This window comes from Diabrotica undecimpunctata, chromosome 8, assembly GCF_040954645.1.
Source record: "Diabrotica undecimpunctata isolate CICGRU chromosome 8, icDiaUnde3, whole genome shotgun sequence".
Taxonomy (NCBI): Eukaryota; Metazoa; Arthropoda; class Insecta; order Coleoptera; family Chrysomelidae; genus Diabrotica; species Diabrotica undecimpunctata.
In genome coordinates, this window is record NC_092810.1 from 43270783 (window position 1) to 43286523 (window position 15741).

The 15741-nt window shown below is 32.6% G+C and overlaps 2 protein-coding genes across 3 annotated transcripts in view; one reads left to right on the forward strand and one right to left on the reverse strand.

Annotated features, from left to right (window-relative positions):
* Positions 1 to 15741, forward strand: part of clos (closca) — a 418696-nt gene that overhangs the window by 97418 nt on the left and 305537 nt on the right. For both annotated transcript variants that reach the window (XM_072540165.1, XM_072540166.1), the window contains one exon: positions 13676 to 13794. In XM_072540165.1, the coding sequence (XP_072396266.1) occupies positions 13676 to 13794 (119 nt within the window). The remainder of the gene's footprint in view (positions 1 to 13675; positions 13795 to 15741) is intronic.
* Positions 1 to 15741, reverse strand: part of LOC140447486 (RWD domain-containing protein 2A) — a 409818-nt gene that overhangs the window by 78850 nt on the left and 315227 nt on the right. The window lies entirely within an intron of this gene.

Here is a 15741-nt window from a genome sequence, read left to right on the forward strand (position 1 = left end):
TGATTATATGAATTTGAGTTTACGTTAAAACGTTTTAATGAATATATCAATAAGTACTAAGTTATTTAATCGGAAAACACTATTTTTTTGTGGACTTCCTTGGTGCTTCGGGACTATAAAATGCCTTGGCAACAATTCTTTCCTTTTTTCCTTAATCCTATGGTGTGCGTGTATTGGGGTGTGCATTCCCAGGTGTATACGGCCCTCACACACCCCGTTGTATATTGTCCTTATGTACCTAAAAAACCTAAAAACCTAAAAGAAAAGCGTACCCTCTCGCCAGAGTTTTTTTGGTGTGTTTTCTGATTGACTGCATTTTCCTTGTTCGTTCTCCTTGCAACCATCTCATTCTTTATTTACTCATTTGGGTTCTCCCTATATTTAGCTATCTGTTGTATTGGTCTTCTGTGTACCGTCCTTATGTTTTCATTGTAGTTTTAGTCAGCTCTCTTAACATTCTGCTTGGGTGGTTTCTTAGTCCGTTGAATATTTCATATGCTCTCTCATTTAGCGTGCGTAGGATTCTTGTTTGTCCTGAGTCTCTGTATACATATCTCAAAGGTACGTACTTTGGTATCTTTAGTGCATCTCTGACAGCCGAAGATGTGTTTAGTCATCTGATATGTATTAAAATAAAATCGATTATGCGCAGTGGCGGACTAAGGCTAAATCGGGCCCTAGGCAACATTTGTAATTCCGGGCTTATTATTCAGTCATGACACATATTTTACTTTTGGTAGTTTGGTTTCAAAGCATATAGTGTGTAGTTCTATTTAATTATCGGATTCCAAGCGAAAATTGAAACGGTTAAATAAATTCTCAGTATTGTGTAAATTTGGGCATGTGGCAATATTATTCTTCTTAATATGACCACATGGATACAGACGAAATGATATTTTCTTATAAAAATCTCTCTTTACTTATAACAGTGGTAAATTATAATACTTCAATTTTTAGTTCTGTTAGGTTTAAACCTTATTCATAACATTTTTATTCCTCTATTGAAGAGTCACTAACATCACTATCATGAAAATTGTTTTAAATTTAATGTTAATCACAGTCAGTGAAGTTTCCATGTTTTGACAATTTTTTATGTACATTTTTCAAATCATTCGTCCATTTTGTCATTAGCGTTGTTTGTTTGGAAAATAATTTACAGACCTAATAGTACAGTAAGTTGTTATTTTCAATATAATCAAAACAATCTCATTTAACTTTTTCCCCGCTCCTCATTGTTCAGAAGAAGAAGGCAATAGTTAATTATCTGGTTATTTGTTTTGACCCTTCGTTACATCGAATAGAAGATGATTCCAAAGATTCATTTATTGATTTTAGTGGTTTTTTTATATAATCCTCTCGCAATTTGGGAATGTGGCAATAATATTATTTTTCTTAATAAATGACCACATGGATACAGACGAAATAATATTTTCTTATAAAAATCTCTCTCAGACGCATAGCGTCTGTAGGTATCTGGCCATAATGCAATGTCATTTACAAAACTCTTAGTTTCGTCATTACTTTGAAATGATTTTAAATTTATATTTTCTTCTTTTATTTCATCTTAATAATCGGAATTGCTTGGTTTTTCCTGTTGGTCTTTTTGCAGAATAGTTGTGGAGACAAATGATGTTTCTGGAGTTAAAATAGGTGAAATTTGTGAAAATGACGATTATTGTAATTGTTCTCCATCTGCAGTTAAAAATTTTTCCAAGGTTCTTTATATTTGTTTTGCCACTTTATCTTGATCTGCTTTTCGTTTTATTTTTTAACATCAACTTAAATTTTTATAGGAACTCATTTTAAAGACTATGTACTAAAAAGAAAGAAGCAAATGATCTTCAATTAAATTTATTTTACTGAATATCACAATCATAATTTATGGTACTTTATGGTATTTATTATTTTAATTAAATAATGTAAGACTTTTATAAAAATTCACAATTGTTTTAATAATTCAAAGATATTAATTAGTTCAATTACTTTTTCTTAGGAGCAGCAGCTCTTCTAGCCTTTTGGTGGACTTGCAGTAGCCTTGTCGGTCTTTAGCTTAGGTGTCTTTGGTTTTTTCGTAGGACTACCTTTATTTGATTTCTTTGCTTTGGTTGGTGTTTTTACATTGCTAATGATGCGTTAAAGCATGTAATATGCATTAAAATAATCGTTTGTTCATAAAAACTGTCGAGTATGTGCAGAAGATACGTTAAAAGCATCGAACATGTGAGGTGGATGTAATAAAATCGCCAAAAAGCGTTGAATATGCATTCAAATTTTCGATTATGCGTCAAAAACGTCCAACATTTGCCAAAAATGCGCAAAGGCGTGGAATATGCGTTGAAATTATTGATAATGCGTCAAAAACGTCGAGTATGCGCAGAAGATACGTTAAAAGCATCGAATATGGGAGGAGGATGAATTAAAATAGTCAAAAAGCGTTGAATACGCATTCAAATTTTCGATTATGAGCCAAAAATGTCCAATATTTGCCAACCATGCGTAAAGGCGTGGAATATGCGTTGAAATGATAGATTATGCGTTAAAAACGCCGAGGATGCGCAGAGGATACGTTAAAAGCATCTGATATAGAAAGATGATGCGTTCAAATTGCCAAAAAGCGTTAAATATGCATTAAAAATTTCGAGTATGCGCCAAAAACGTCGAATATTTGCCAAAAATGCATAAAAGAGTCGAATATGCGTTAAAATAATGGATTATGCGTCAAAAACATCGTAAATGCCCCATATATGCGTTAAAATAGTCAAATATGGCTTACAAACATCATTTACGTTTCCATAATGTGTTAATGTCGTTTTATGTACCAAAACCGTTCAATATATACTGAAAATGCATTACAACTGATAATTATATGTTTCAAATGTTAAATATGTGCCGAAAAAGCGTTAAAAGTTTTAAGTATGCATAAAAACCATCTATTAAGCGATAAAAGCGTCGATTACATGCCAAAAAAGGTTAGAAGCAACAAAAAGCATCGAATATTCTTTAAAATCCATGATTATTCATTAAAAACAACGAATGTTTTTGAAGATACGTTTAAGCATCTAATATCCATTAAAATAATCTATTATGCGTCAAAAATGACGGGTATTCGTAGAGCTTACGTTAAAAGCCCCGCATATGCGAGAGAATGCACTCAAATCGTTACGTATGCATTAAAACCGTCGACTATGCGTCATAAACGTCGAATATTTGCCCAGTGGCGGCTGGTGTGGTAAAATTTTGGGTAGGCCAAGCCAGCAAATTGCATATAGCTATGTGTAATCAGTGGCGAATCCAGAGGGAGGGGTCATGACCCCCCCTAAAAATATTTGAAAACCCAATTATACTATTGGTGGTAAGACTAAAAGTGACCTTGCATCAGAGAAAGGTCACCCTCAAGATCCATGACCTCCCCAAAAAAAATTCTGTAGCCGCCAGTATGTAATACATATTTTTTTTTGTGAGAGTGCTAATCTTTTTTTTCGAACTTTACGATTTTTTTTAATTCATTTGGGCAACCGTGCACTTGTTTGCAATTGTGTTGTTTGTTTAAAAATATGTTACAATTATAGATTATGTTACATATTTTTTTATCATAATTTTATATTACAATTCGATAATTATGTTACAAGTGACAACAATGATCGGCGTAGGCCCGATCGTCTGGTGCCTAAACAGCAAGCATAAACACGACAATATAAATCGTTGTACGGCCAGCTGCTTAACTTCAAACGCTTTTTGTACGGGGATCTTATGTGAGCTGGGTCGGCCAGTTCCGATCGGGCCTATTAATGATATTTAAAATGCCTGAACACGATTCGATGCTTTCTGTGGTAATGTAATAACATAGTTGTTTTAACGGTCGCTTATGTATTAAGTGATTTAATACATTTAAAAGTTATTTACATGCATTAACATAATTTTTGAATATATGTTTTTCAATTTTAAAGCTCTTAAAATTATTGGGTATGCCCGGCCTATCCTGCCTACCCCCAAAAGTCGCCACTGTATTTGCCGAAAATGCGTCAAAGTGTCAAAGATGCGTTGAAATAAACGATTGTGCGTCAAAACGTCGAGTATACGCTGAAGATGCATTAAAAACGTTAAAAATGCGTCAAAAGCATCCAACACGCATCGATGTATTAAAAATACCGAATGTGGGTATCAAATTGTAGACCATTTGTCAACAATGCAATAAAAATGGACCGTATATGCGTCACAACCGCTAATTACGTGTCATAGATATCTAAAAGCGGCGATTATACGTTAAAAGTATAGATTATGCCTAAAAGTTTTTCAAAAATAGGCCATTATGCACCGATGATGCGTTAGATGTGTCAAAAAGCATGGGACCTGCATTAAAATCGCCTAAAAAGCATTAAATATGCATTAAAATGGTTGATTTTGTGACAAAAACATCGAAAATGCGTGAAAGCGTCGAATATCCGTCAAAGCATTGAAAGTCCGTTAAAATTATCCAATACGCACCGATGTAATAAAATTGTCGAATGTGCGCTAAACTTATATATCATTTGAGCATCGACTATGCATGATATATACGCCAAAAGTATCAATTAATTGACAAATATGTAAAAGAGGCGATTAGGCGTTAAAAGAATCGATTATGCCTAAAAAGGCGTCGAATATGAGTCGAAGAGACGGCGAATATGCGTTAAACCTCGAATATGCGTCGAAGATGCGTTAGAAGTATCAAAAAGCGTGAAACCTGCATTCAAAGCGTTAACAAGTGTCAAAAAGTAAGATAGGTTCGGTCGGCGACTTAAAGTTAAAGTGTCTTATTCTCTTATGGAATATGTCCTACATTCGTTGAAGTTATTTCTAACCCATCAGAGATAATAAGTGGACTCAAGCATCCAAACATTCATGTAGAAATGAAAAGAAGAATTGTTTATGAAGATTGGCATGACCAATATTGGAATATTGAAAGACGTTGGGGTGAAACAGTTTTAAAAATTTCGGTTGAGTTTACCGAAATTCGAGGCTTGGCCGTCATGAGGATACCATGGCGGACATGCCACCGAACTAGTTTGTGCAAAGAATATTAAGTTTATTTCAAATTATCTTAAGCATCCTTATAAAAAAAAATAATTTTTTAGTTAAAGTCTGTAAAAACAATAAAAACAAAGCTATTTACAGTGTTTGTTTAGTGGAATTATTGAAGTTTAACTTTTAATTCAAGTTATTTGTGAAGAATGGTACTCAGAAGAATGAATAAGAATCGAGAAGTACTGACCACCATCAAATCGCGAAAGTTACAGTTCTTCGGACATATTATGCAAAATTAATCCAGATATACTCTTCTTCAAGCCATCCTGCAAGGAAAAATATTTGGAAAACGAGGTCCAAGAAGAAGAAGAACATCTTGGTTAAAGAACCTCAGAATCTGGTTCAATATAACAACTGTGCAGCTTTTCCGCGCTGCTGCAGATAAGATAAAGATTGCCATGATGATCGCCAACATTCGTAACGGATAGGCACATCAAGAAGAAGATTTGTGAAAAATAAGTTTTTTAGTGTTGCAGCATTGCTTAGAGCAAGACGAGCTGAAACATTACCAAATGCTCTGGCAGATGCACGAGTATGCAAGCCAATAAATAAAAAAAAAGAAGAAGAGTTTACCGAAAGTACACGCTAAATATAGCCGCAAATGTCAACCATGAAATAAAATATTTCGGTCTGGCAGTGATGGGATGTTTTTATATTGCATATGCTGTATGCTTCAAATAAGGAGCGAAAGCTTTTAAAAACTTCATTTTGATTTTACTATTTTATGAAGTTTGCAATTTTTAATTTATATGAAACAATACCGAATAAATATTTGTCTCTTTGGAGATTCATTGCAAACATCTGTTGCCATCTGGCAACTGCTGATTTGACGCAATTAATCTCCAAAGAAACAAAAATATTTCCTCATTCTTGTTTTATATAAATTAAAAATTGCAGAATTCATAACATAATATAATCAAAATGTACTTTTCTAAAGATTTATCTATTTATAAGTGAAGCATACAGCATATATATTATAAAAACATGCTAATACCGCTAAACCGAAATTTTTTGTTCCATGCTTGACATTTGCGGGTATAATCAGCTTGTGCTTTCGATAAACACAACCAAGATTTCCAACAGATGGCTCTAGGGCTACTAATGCGTTCAGTTAAAAATTTATTTATATATCAAAATACTGAGATTACGTATTATATATAGTGAAGTCGTTTTACCCTGTCGTATTTCGGATTAACGCCCGAAAAATAATTTATGACTCTAGTTATAGCCACTCTGTTATGCTTTCCCTTTTTTACCTGTTTTGTGGTACCGAACCTCCTACTGGTCGGCTGTAGTACTTGAGGATAAATCAGCGCTACCAAAACAATATTTTTATAAATCGCGAAAAAACGCAAATTGAATGCCTTGTGATGATAATTTATTGAAAAAACTTTTATAATTTTATTTCAAATAAAATTGCCAGGAGAGCATCCATTCCTTGCGGTCGCATAACTGGATAATTTTAGTTGTTATATTTGCAAAAATAGTAAACAGTCTGCGGAGTCGAGGCTCTCCATTGACCGGACTCATCGGCCAATGACCGACGCGCCCTGCCACCGAGGCCCCGCCCCCTCGTGTATATATTCAGAGAGCTCCGAAAAATCTCGCTATTAGTATTCAACGATCGCCGGTTTTCAATAGAGACAATTGATAACGTACAAGAAAACGATAGAACACCTAAATATAAGTTTTTATCTCCGAGTGAACGTCGAATTGTGTTGAAAGTGGAAAATTATTTTACTTTAGAAAAAATCAAAAACTACAATTGCCATTTGGATCGCCAACCTTCGAAAGGAGACGGCGCAATGAGAAGAAGAAAAAATCAACATGGGACCAAGTACATCAGTATTGGCAGTTCCAAAAAGGACAAGTGCAGCTTGTGGAATTTCAGAACGGACCTTGCAAAGAGTTCGCAAAATGAGTGAGGAGGAATTAAGTAAGGAAAATAAGAGGATTCGTTTGCATCCGAAAACCCTCGACTTGCCACAAGGTATTAAAACCTCAATCAGAAATATCATTAATGACATGTACAAAGCAACAGAACATGTTACAAGAAAGACACTCATTCAAAAAATAAAGGACAGAGAACTTTGTGATATGGGTTTGACCAGTTTATCAAAAGTATTAAAAGCTATGGGATTTAGATACAAAAAAACCAATAATCGTAAAGTGATGTGCGAGCTGTCCAATATTGTTGGAAAAAGGTGGAAATTTATAAGAAACTATTTAAAAAACAAGAATTCCGAATTTGCCAGACAATTTGTGTTTTTTTACGAAACATGGCTTTTTGCGAAAGGAAATAATACCAAATCATCCTGGCAAGATGATTCTACCAAATGCTATTCAAGTACTAGTGCAAGTAATGGCAAAATATATATTATATTGCATGCAGGAAATACGGAATGCCCAATGCTAGTCTTATATTTTCTTCGACAAAAAAAACTGATAATTACCACGGAAATACGGACGCCGATATTTTTGAACATTGGTTTGAGGAAAAATTATTAAAAAATCTGGAAAATCCGTCATTAATAGTCTTAGACAATGCTTCGTATCACACCAGAGAGGAGGAAAAGTTTCCCACAAGCAGCTGGAAAAAAGAAGACATAAGAAAGTGGGTGTCGGAGGAAAATATAGAACACGAACATCTAGTTTTAAAAGCTGAATTATTAAATAAGTGCAAAGAACACATTACTGAGAAAAAATTTGTCGTTGACCAAATGGCACCAAAATATGGTCATGAGGTCCTAAGACTACCACCATATCACTGCCAGTACAGTCCAATTGAATTGGTGTGGGGCATCACTAAAAACTACTATGATAAACATGCATGTAAGACCACCGACGAAGCCAGCGTTTTACAACTCTGGCAAGATGCACTAAACCAAGTCAATGAGGAACAATGGCGGAAATGTATTGAGCATACTGAAAAAAAAATTTTAGAATCATATGAAATAGAACGAGTTATTGATGAAGTAAGACCTTTAATTATTCGTAATGATGAAGATTCAGATGAATCTGATAGCGAGTCAGATAGTGATGATACCTGTCCATAGATTAAGACGTAGATAGAAAAATTAACACAAAAGGGTACCAACTACCAAAAAAAAAAAAAATAAAACAAAAACCGCATGCAGGAGAGAGCCGGAGGCACGCCGCACGACGCTCATGAATGCAAGCACCAAAAAAATTAGATTAGCAAGTAAGGTAGATTAAGGACATGACTGGACGAATGACTGGGTATTAGACGACGGATGAAAGGATTCGATGCTTGCTCGCTCTCGACTGCACTTGGTGCAGAAAAGGGAAAGCAAGTATCGGCACACACAACCATCATTAGATCGCCGAACAGTTGCTTTGACCGGTAGTGATAAAGCCAAATGGGCTAACCTACCACTTAAATGTAAATACACGGAAATCTCCCATTGCCTGACAGGGGATACCGCGAAATAGTCAAGACCTGGCCCCAAAGACCAGGGGGCGGAGGAAAGCCGGGACTGGTTGTACCGCAGGAGGACAACCTACCTCGGTGGGTTTGGGATGGTGTGTGTGGGAAGTAGGAATAAGTCTTTGTTTTATATAGATATATATTTTTATAGATATATTTATAAAATATATAAAAATAAAAATATAATACAAAATTTTGAACACCCAGTATTAACATTGGCAAATTTTTTTATGCTTAAATAAAAATAGAGTTTAGTACACGCTGAAAAAGAATTTTTGTTTTTTCAGCATGAATATTAACCACAATATTAATTTTTGAAGTTGCATGTGTAATATGAAAAATTTTTCAAAAACTTGAAATATCTCAAAAACCACTATTTTTTCGAGAATGGTATCCCAATAAAAATCGATCCAGAATTTTACGTAGATTCTAAAAAAAATAACAAAAAGCACAGTTTCTATTTAAAATAAAAAACTTAATGGCGACTTCCGGTACAACCGGAAGTGCTAGAAGAATGCAAATATTTAAAAAATGAAGAATGCTTTGCATAACCCATTATTCCAAGTTTGCAGAAACCAGTGACGACCAGAACTTTGAAAACTTTTAACCAACATGTTGCGTGAATGACCCTGTATATTTCATACTCAATGTTTATCAATTTACATTATGATATTGAATTATTTTAAAACGTAATAAAGTTATTTTATTAAAAAAATCCCTAATGTCGTATTATCAAATTAAGAAAACCGTACATTTTTAATTTGATAACCGCTGACTACCTGAGGCGAATCTGAACAGACACTTTTATTACTTATGCGACAGGCTAAAACGATCCTACTATAACAGTTTATTTATACAATTTAAAACAAGTGATTGATATTAAAATTGTTGTAAACCATTTTATTCTTCCTATTTACCACTTTAAAAACTGTCTTCTTGAAGGTGTAGTAACCATATAAACCATATCAATACAAAAACAAAATCAATAAAAAGAAAAAGATTCACTTAAAACGTATATTTAAAATGATCCCTTTACCCATTCGATTACCGCCCATGTATGAACGTGATTTTACGCACAGTCACGACGTCCAGTTATTTTAGTTGAATCGGTTGCGCCCGAAATTGTGCAATTATTTATTTTGACAATGTTTATTTTGAATCGGCCGTTATGTCGCAATTGTTTTCATAGAATTATCATTTACACTCATGTGAAAATATGACAACGGAAAAAACACTCCCCTTGTAGCCCCGCGCGAGCCCGTTTCCTTTACGCTTCACTTGTTTTTACTATTTTGTTTAATTCGCGTTTTGTGTCAATGGAAATAATTAATTTAAAAACTTTTATTGAGGTAACTGTACTATTTCAAAATGGTTTCGACATACAATTTTATGGGCATTTGGTGAAACTTTTGTATAGAATTTTTCCATAGAATATTGTAAAAATACATAATTTATATGATTAAAAATATAACTATGAAGGGGCGGTTTGACCTAATAGGAGAGAAAAAGATGGCATTAGACAAGAATCAGAAGATGGCCAAATTTTTATCATTCGTTCATAAACTTTGTAGACGAATGTTCAGAAAATCCATGTATCCAAGTTTCGCAAAATAAAATATAAGAAAAAAATTTGGATCCAGATTTTTTTTGTTCGGCCATCAATTTGCAAACTTAGATTGACGTTTTTCTTTATGAATGGTATTCCATATTTCGAGTATTCGAAATATTAGGATGTACAGCAGCAAGCTATGAACTTCAATCTAAATATCGTCATCATAGCCTTCTGCAAGGTGCCAGGAATTTTAGGAAACTTTAGTTGCATAATAAATTTTTGTACTACCGTCCTTTGCCAGACTGACTGGTGCAGTAAAGAAAATGGAATCTACTACTTCATAATCATTTTCTTCTTTAAACCAATATTCTTCTTCAGACTAATTTGATCATTGCCGTCGACTTCGCTGCCACTTTCTTCTAAAGCTTTTTTTTATGTTTTTGCAGTCACCTTCTTATGTTTCTTTACTTTTCTCTCTTCTATTTCTTTTTTGTTTAGTGTATACGTGGCTATTTTCGACTTCCCTTTACATTTTCTTTTTTCTCCCCTTCTTGGACCTGCTTTAGCTAACCGTCGAAACTCAAACTAGCTCATGAACTTTATTTCACAATTTGAGGATGTCTTCGGTGTTTTCAAATTACCCGTATCAGATTGTGAAAATAATTTCGTTTGTTTGAGATTAAATTACCTTGGTTTGGGTGTCATATCTCTTTTATATGACTTTCTAACGTATCCAGCTATTTCAAACCTTAAGAACGTTTTCCCGGATATTTTATCATTCAGCTTTAAGTGCCTTGTTATAGACAATTTTAAATACCTTAAATACGCCGAGTTTTTCAGATAAATGGGAAGAAACTGTTAACAAAATTGTTCGCACAAATTACTTACATCGGTCAAACTGGTAGAACTTTTAAGAAACGTATAGCAGAATATAAAAGGGCTTTCAATAATAGAAAAACACATTCTACGTACGCACTTCACCTTCTAGACCATAATCATTCTTTTAATGACAAATTTCAAATTATTCGCATTCAAAATAAAGACCTTAAGCTACCTTTATTAGAATCTATGGAAATCAACAAATTAAACAATACAGGCATAATTCTGAATGACCAACTTAAGACAAACAGTTCTGCTCTCCTCAACTTATTGCGTTAAAGATTATAAAGTGTAAACACATGCCAAAAATAGATCACTTGAGAAAGGCACTCTGGCCGAAACAGCTGTAGAAATAATAATTTAAAATTAATTTTGTGGAAGTGTTGAAAACAAAAGTTTTCATTGCTTTATTGTTAGATAAAATATATTTCCATCAAGTAACGTTCGAATCCATCACTTATATATAAATTGTTGTCGTAGATAAGCAGGTTCGGGTTTTATTTGGTGCTGGTTGTATGGGTTATAAAATGCTGCATGCATTACTGCACCAAGCTTTCGAAATCCTATATGATGTCTCAGGTCATAGATCTCAGACTTCCGAGCCTCTAGACACTACTACACTGATTACTAATCAATGTACTACTATGCAATAGTATTGGTTATGTGTGTAGTGGTATGTAGTGTCTGGGGGCTAGGAAGACGGAAGCCCTGAAGAAAACATCAGAGATGGCGTCGAAAGCTCGGTACAGTAATAATCAACGCGGTTCAACCCGGAAGCCTGGTGAGGTTAATATCAATTTTTGTAGTAGTATTAAACTTAGCTTTAGGTTGAATATACAACTTCCCTCCATCTTCCAACCCTTAGAATCTGTAGGTCTTCTTCCACATCATCAATCGATCTCCAAGTCCGTATAATTAAAATTACAAAATCATAAAAATTTCTATACACATTATCAATAAATATTTGGACTTGTATTCAAATAAAAGATCTCTTCTCTATGTTTTCTTTTTTAAATTAAATCAAGTCAAAGAATTTTCTTTCAAAAAATATTACTTCCTTAAATTTTTTTATATCTGACTAAAAGATTATATTTATTGTGAAATAAAATAACTGAATAAAATATTAAAAAAAAACCAAATTAATTATGATCTAGTAATGATCGTGGTCCTTTTCAAAAGTCCTTTTGAATTTATAACTTTCACTACATAAAATTTTAATGTTATCAAAATCCATAATATGGTCTTTATCGATTACATGCTCTTATTATGGATTTTGATAGTTTTAAAATTTTATGTAGTGAAAGTAATAAATTCAAAAGGACTTTTTTGGAAATAGTTTGTATTAGCAAAAGTGATAATAATTTAAACAAAAGATCGGAAATTCAAAATCTAAGCAAAATTTATAATTATATTATTTCTTTATAATTTATGTATAAAACTTGTAAAATATCACATTTTGATTTAATTTTCCATATATCTGTTACATTTTTTCAGACATCTATCAATGGTGAATAAATCTTCTTCTTTTTTGTTACTAAACAAAAAAGAATTTTTAAACAAAATTTTATTTTTGGCAATATAATTGTCAAAAATAAAAATTTTAAGTTGGCATTTATGACATTGAAGCTTATTTGTAATTGGTCGCTATTTTAACTTATTTATAAATTCAATTGTTTTTGTGTTAAGAAAATGTTTTCAAAATTATACTAAAATTTCAGAGAAGCATTTATTAGATTAGGACATTTTTGTATTAATTCTTTTTGAGATGTATTAGCAGCAATTTTATTTACCAAACTAATTTTATTTGGTGAGTTAACAAAATTTTTTTCTTTCTAGTTCAGCTTTGTAAGATATTTTGTCTTTTTTAGCAGCTCTTGATAATAATTGTGAACACAATTGAAAGCTCGAGATAATAAATAGTTAACCAATAGCCCCTTTTATTGACTCCAACCCATCCAAAACATTTATATATTTTTTCCAAACGAGTCACAAGTACTTCTTTATATATATATATATATATATATATATATATATATATATATATATATGTATATTATAGTTCTGAGTTTCTTGAACCGTACTATATTTAATATAAAATTAGTTTTTCTTGGGTTTAGATTCAATAAATTATATTAAATGTGGAACTAGATTTTATTTTCCATAGAAATCAACGTTTCGGCAGGAAACCCTTGCCTTTGTCAAGGTTCTAAAATGTACAAGATTAAGAACAAACAATTATTGTAAAATATGTATAAATATAACTTACCAAAACGTAAAACGGGACACTGACATTAATGAAGTGACAAATAAAAGTTGATATCTGATATCTCATGGTTTACTGTCATTAGTGTATAATTATTTTTATATGGGCGTATCATTGATGTTTTCAAAAAAGGTAAAGTGGAGATATGTTATGACTTTAAGAGCTTTTTATGGTGTTATATTTATTATTATTAAAATCAGATTAAAATATATTTTATTTAGGTTTCGTGTATCTGTTTTGTCATTTATTGCTTGTAATTTATTTTTATTTCTATTGATTCGTATATCTTCCTCTTCTTTTTGTTTTGTTCGGTTTATAAAATTTTGATGTTTTCGAAGTCATATATGTATATATATATATATATATATATATATATATATATATATATATATATATATATATATATATATATATATATATATGTATATATAATATACGTCAATCACCAAATATCACTATATTCTTTTAGATGGTATTGAGCACAGAAGGTTAACGAAGCCCTCGATTGTATATAAATACATGGAAAATTACTTTTATCCTTTTCAAAGTATTTACCAAAACGGAGTTTTACAATGGGAACCGGTTCAGGTAAGTATTTTTAAAATATCCAACAAATGCTATCCATAATTGATATCTTATAGTAAAACTAGTATATTCCATTAGCTTAGCTCGGGCATATTTTGACAGATTCATTGTGGGAAACCTACAACACAACAATTCCTACTTCTCAGTATTTATAGCTCAAATATCCTACTATTGCAGACTTCTTTATTAAAAAAAAAGAAGAACTATTCTAAACAGTGGAAGTGTATACTAAACCCATCAAATTTTGGGTAGTATATATTTAAAACATATATTTTAGTTGTTACAATTTAACATAACTATTTATTATATGGTGCAGATAAATAAATATTGATTGTCGGTAATTCGCAAAGTTCTATTTTATTTACTATTTAGTTTGTTTAATATTAATATTGGCTATGAGTACGTATGCTTGGTTGTATAGTAATTTCCAGCCACTTTTAGTCTGCCAAAAAGTAACTAACTTCGCAAAAAAATAATTACTAAATTCACTAGACAGTTCGGACTGGGAATAGCGAACCGAGTATAACTGTTTTATGTTTAGAAAGGATTTATTATCCATCTATAACACTACAATTTTGTATTTGATTAGATAACGAACGAACTACTTAAATTTATTAGCTAATAATCAAAGTGCGTGTGCGATTTATATACTATAAATTTTTATTTATACGTTGTATTGTATATTATATTTTTTACTTCTTCTTACGGTGCTTATCCGTTCTGGATGTTGGCGATCAGCACAGCTATCCTAATTTTACTTGCAGCTATTCGGAATAGTCCGGTTGTAGACGAATTTAACCACTTCTTTAGGTTTTGAAACCAAGATATTCCTCTTCTCCCTGGTCTTCTCTTTCCAAATATCTTGCCTTAAGAATGAGTTGCAATAAGCCATATCTCTGTTTATTTCTCATAACATAGGCAAGATATTCTAATTTGCGCTCTTTGTTTGGGACCTCAATATTAGTCAACGATCCACCCATGAAATTCGTAAGATGGGTCTGTAACACCACATCTCAAAGGCCTCGAGCTTTCCAAAAGAAGCTTCAGAGAGCGTCCATGCCTCTATTCCGTATAATAATGTAGAAAATACATAGCATCTGATGATAGAGATTTTGGTATAAAGTGGTAAATAGTGACTTCTGAAAAGAGACTTCATCTTTACGAACGCTGATCTTGCTTTTCCTATGCGTTGTTTTATTTCAGTAGAGTGGTTCCATTAACTGTTTATGTTAGTACCAAGGTATGTGTAGCTGTTTACCCTGTCAATTGGCTGTTGGTTTACCAAACGATCTGTATTTAATATTTCGCGCTTACTAACTACCATGTACTTTGTTTTATTTGTATTGAGATCCAGCCCATATTCTCGACTTATATTATATGATATGCGCGACATTATTGCTTGTAAACCATCTAGGCTATCTGCAAAAACTACTGCGTTGTCAGCATATTTAATGTTGTTTAGACGCCCTCCGTTGACTAAGACGCCTTCCTGTAAGTTGTTACAGTGCTTGCTCGAAGACCATCGAATGCATCCTTGTCTCACTCCTTTATCTATGAAGATGGTCTCTCCATATGTTGACAGTTTGGTTGTAATATAAATTATATATATAATTCGCAAGTCTATTATCCCATCCCGCTACTTTCAAGATAGATATGAGCTTGTCATGTTTTACTCTATCAAATACCTTTTTGTAGTCGATAAAACAAATATATACATCACAGTTGACATCCCTGTACCTCTGGATAAGCACTTGTATAGCGAATAGAGCTTCTCGGCTGCCTAAGGTATCGCGGAATCCAAATTGTGTCATGACACCTGTTCTTCACATTTTTTAATATATTCTGTTATGTATCACTTTTAAAAACGTTTTAAGTAAGTGGCTCATTAGGCTAAATATTCTGTGGTCTTCGCATGTATTTGAATTTAATTTTTTTGGTATAGTTACGAAT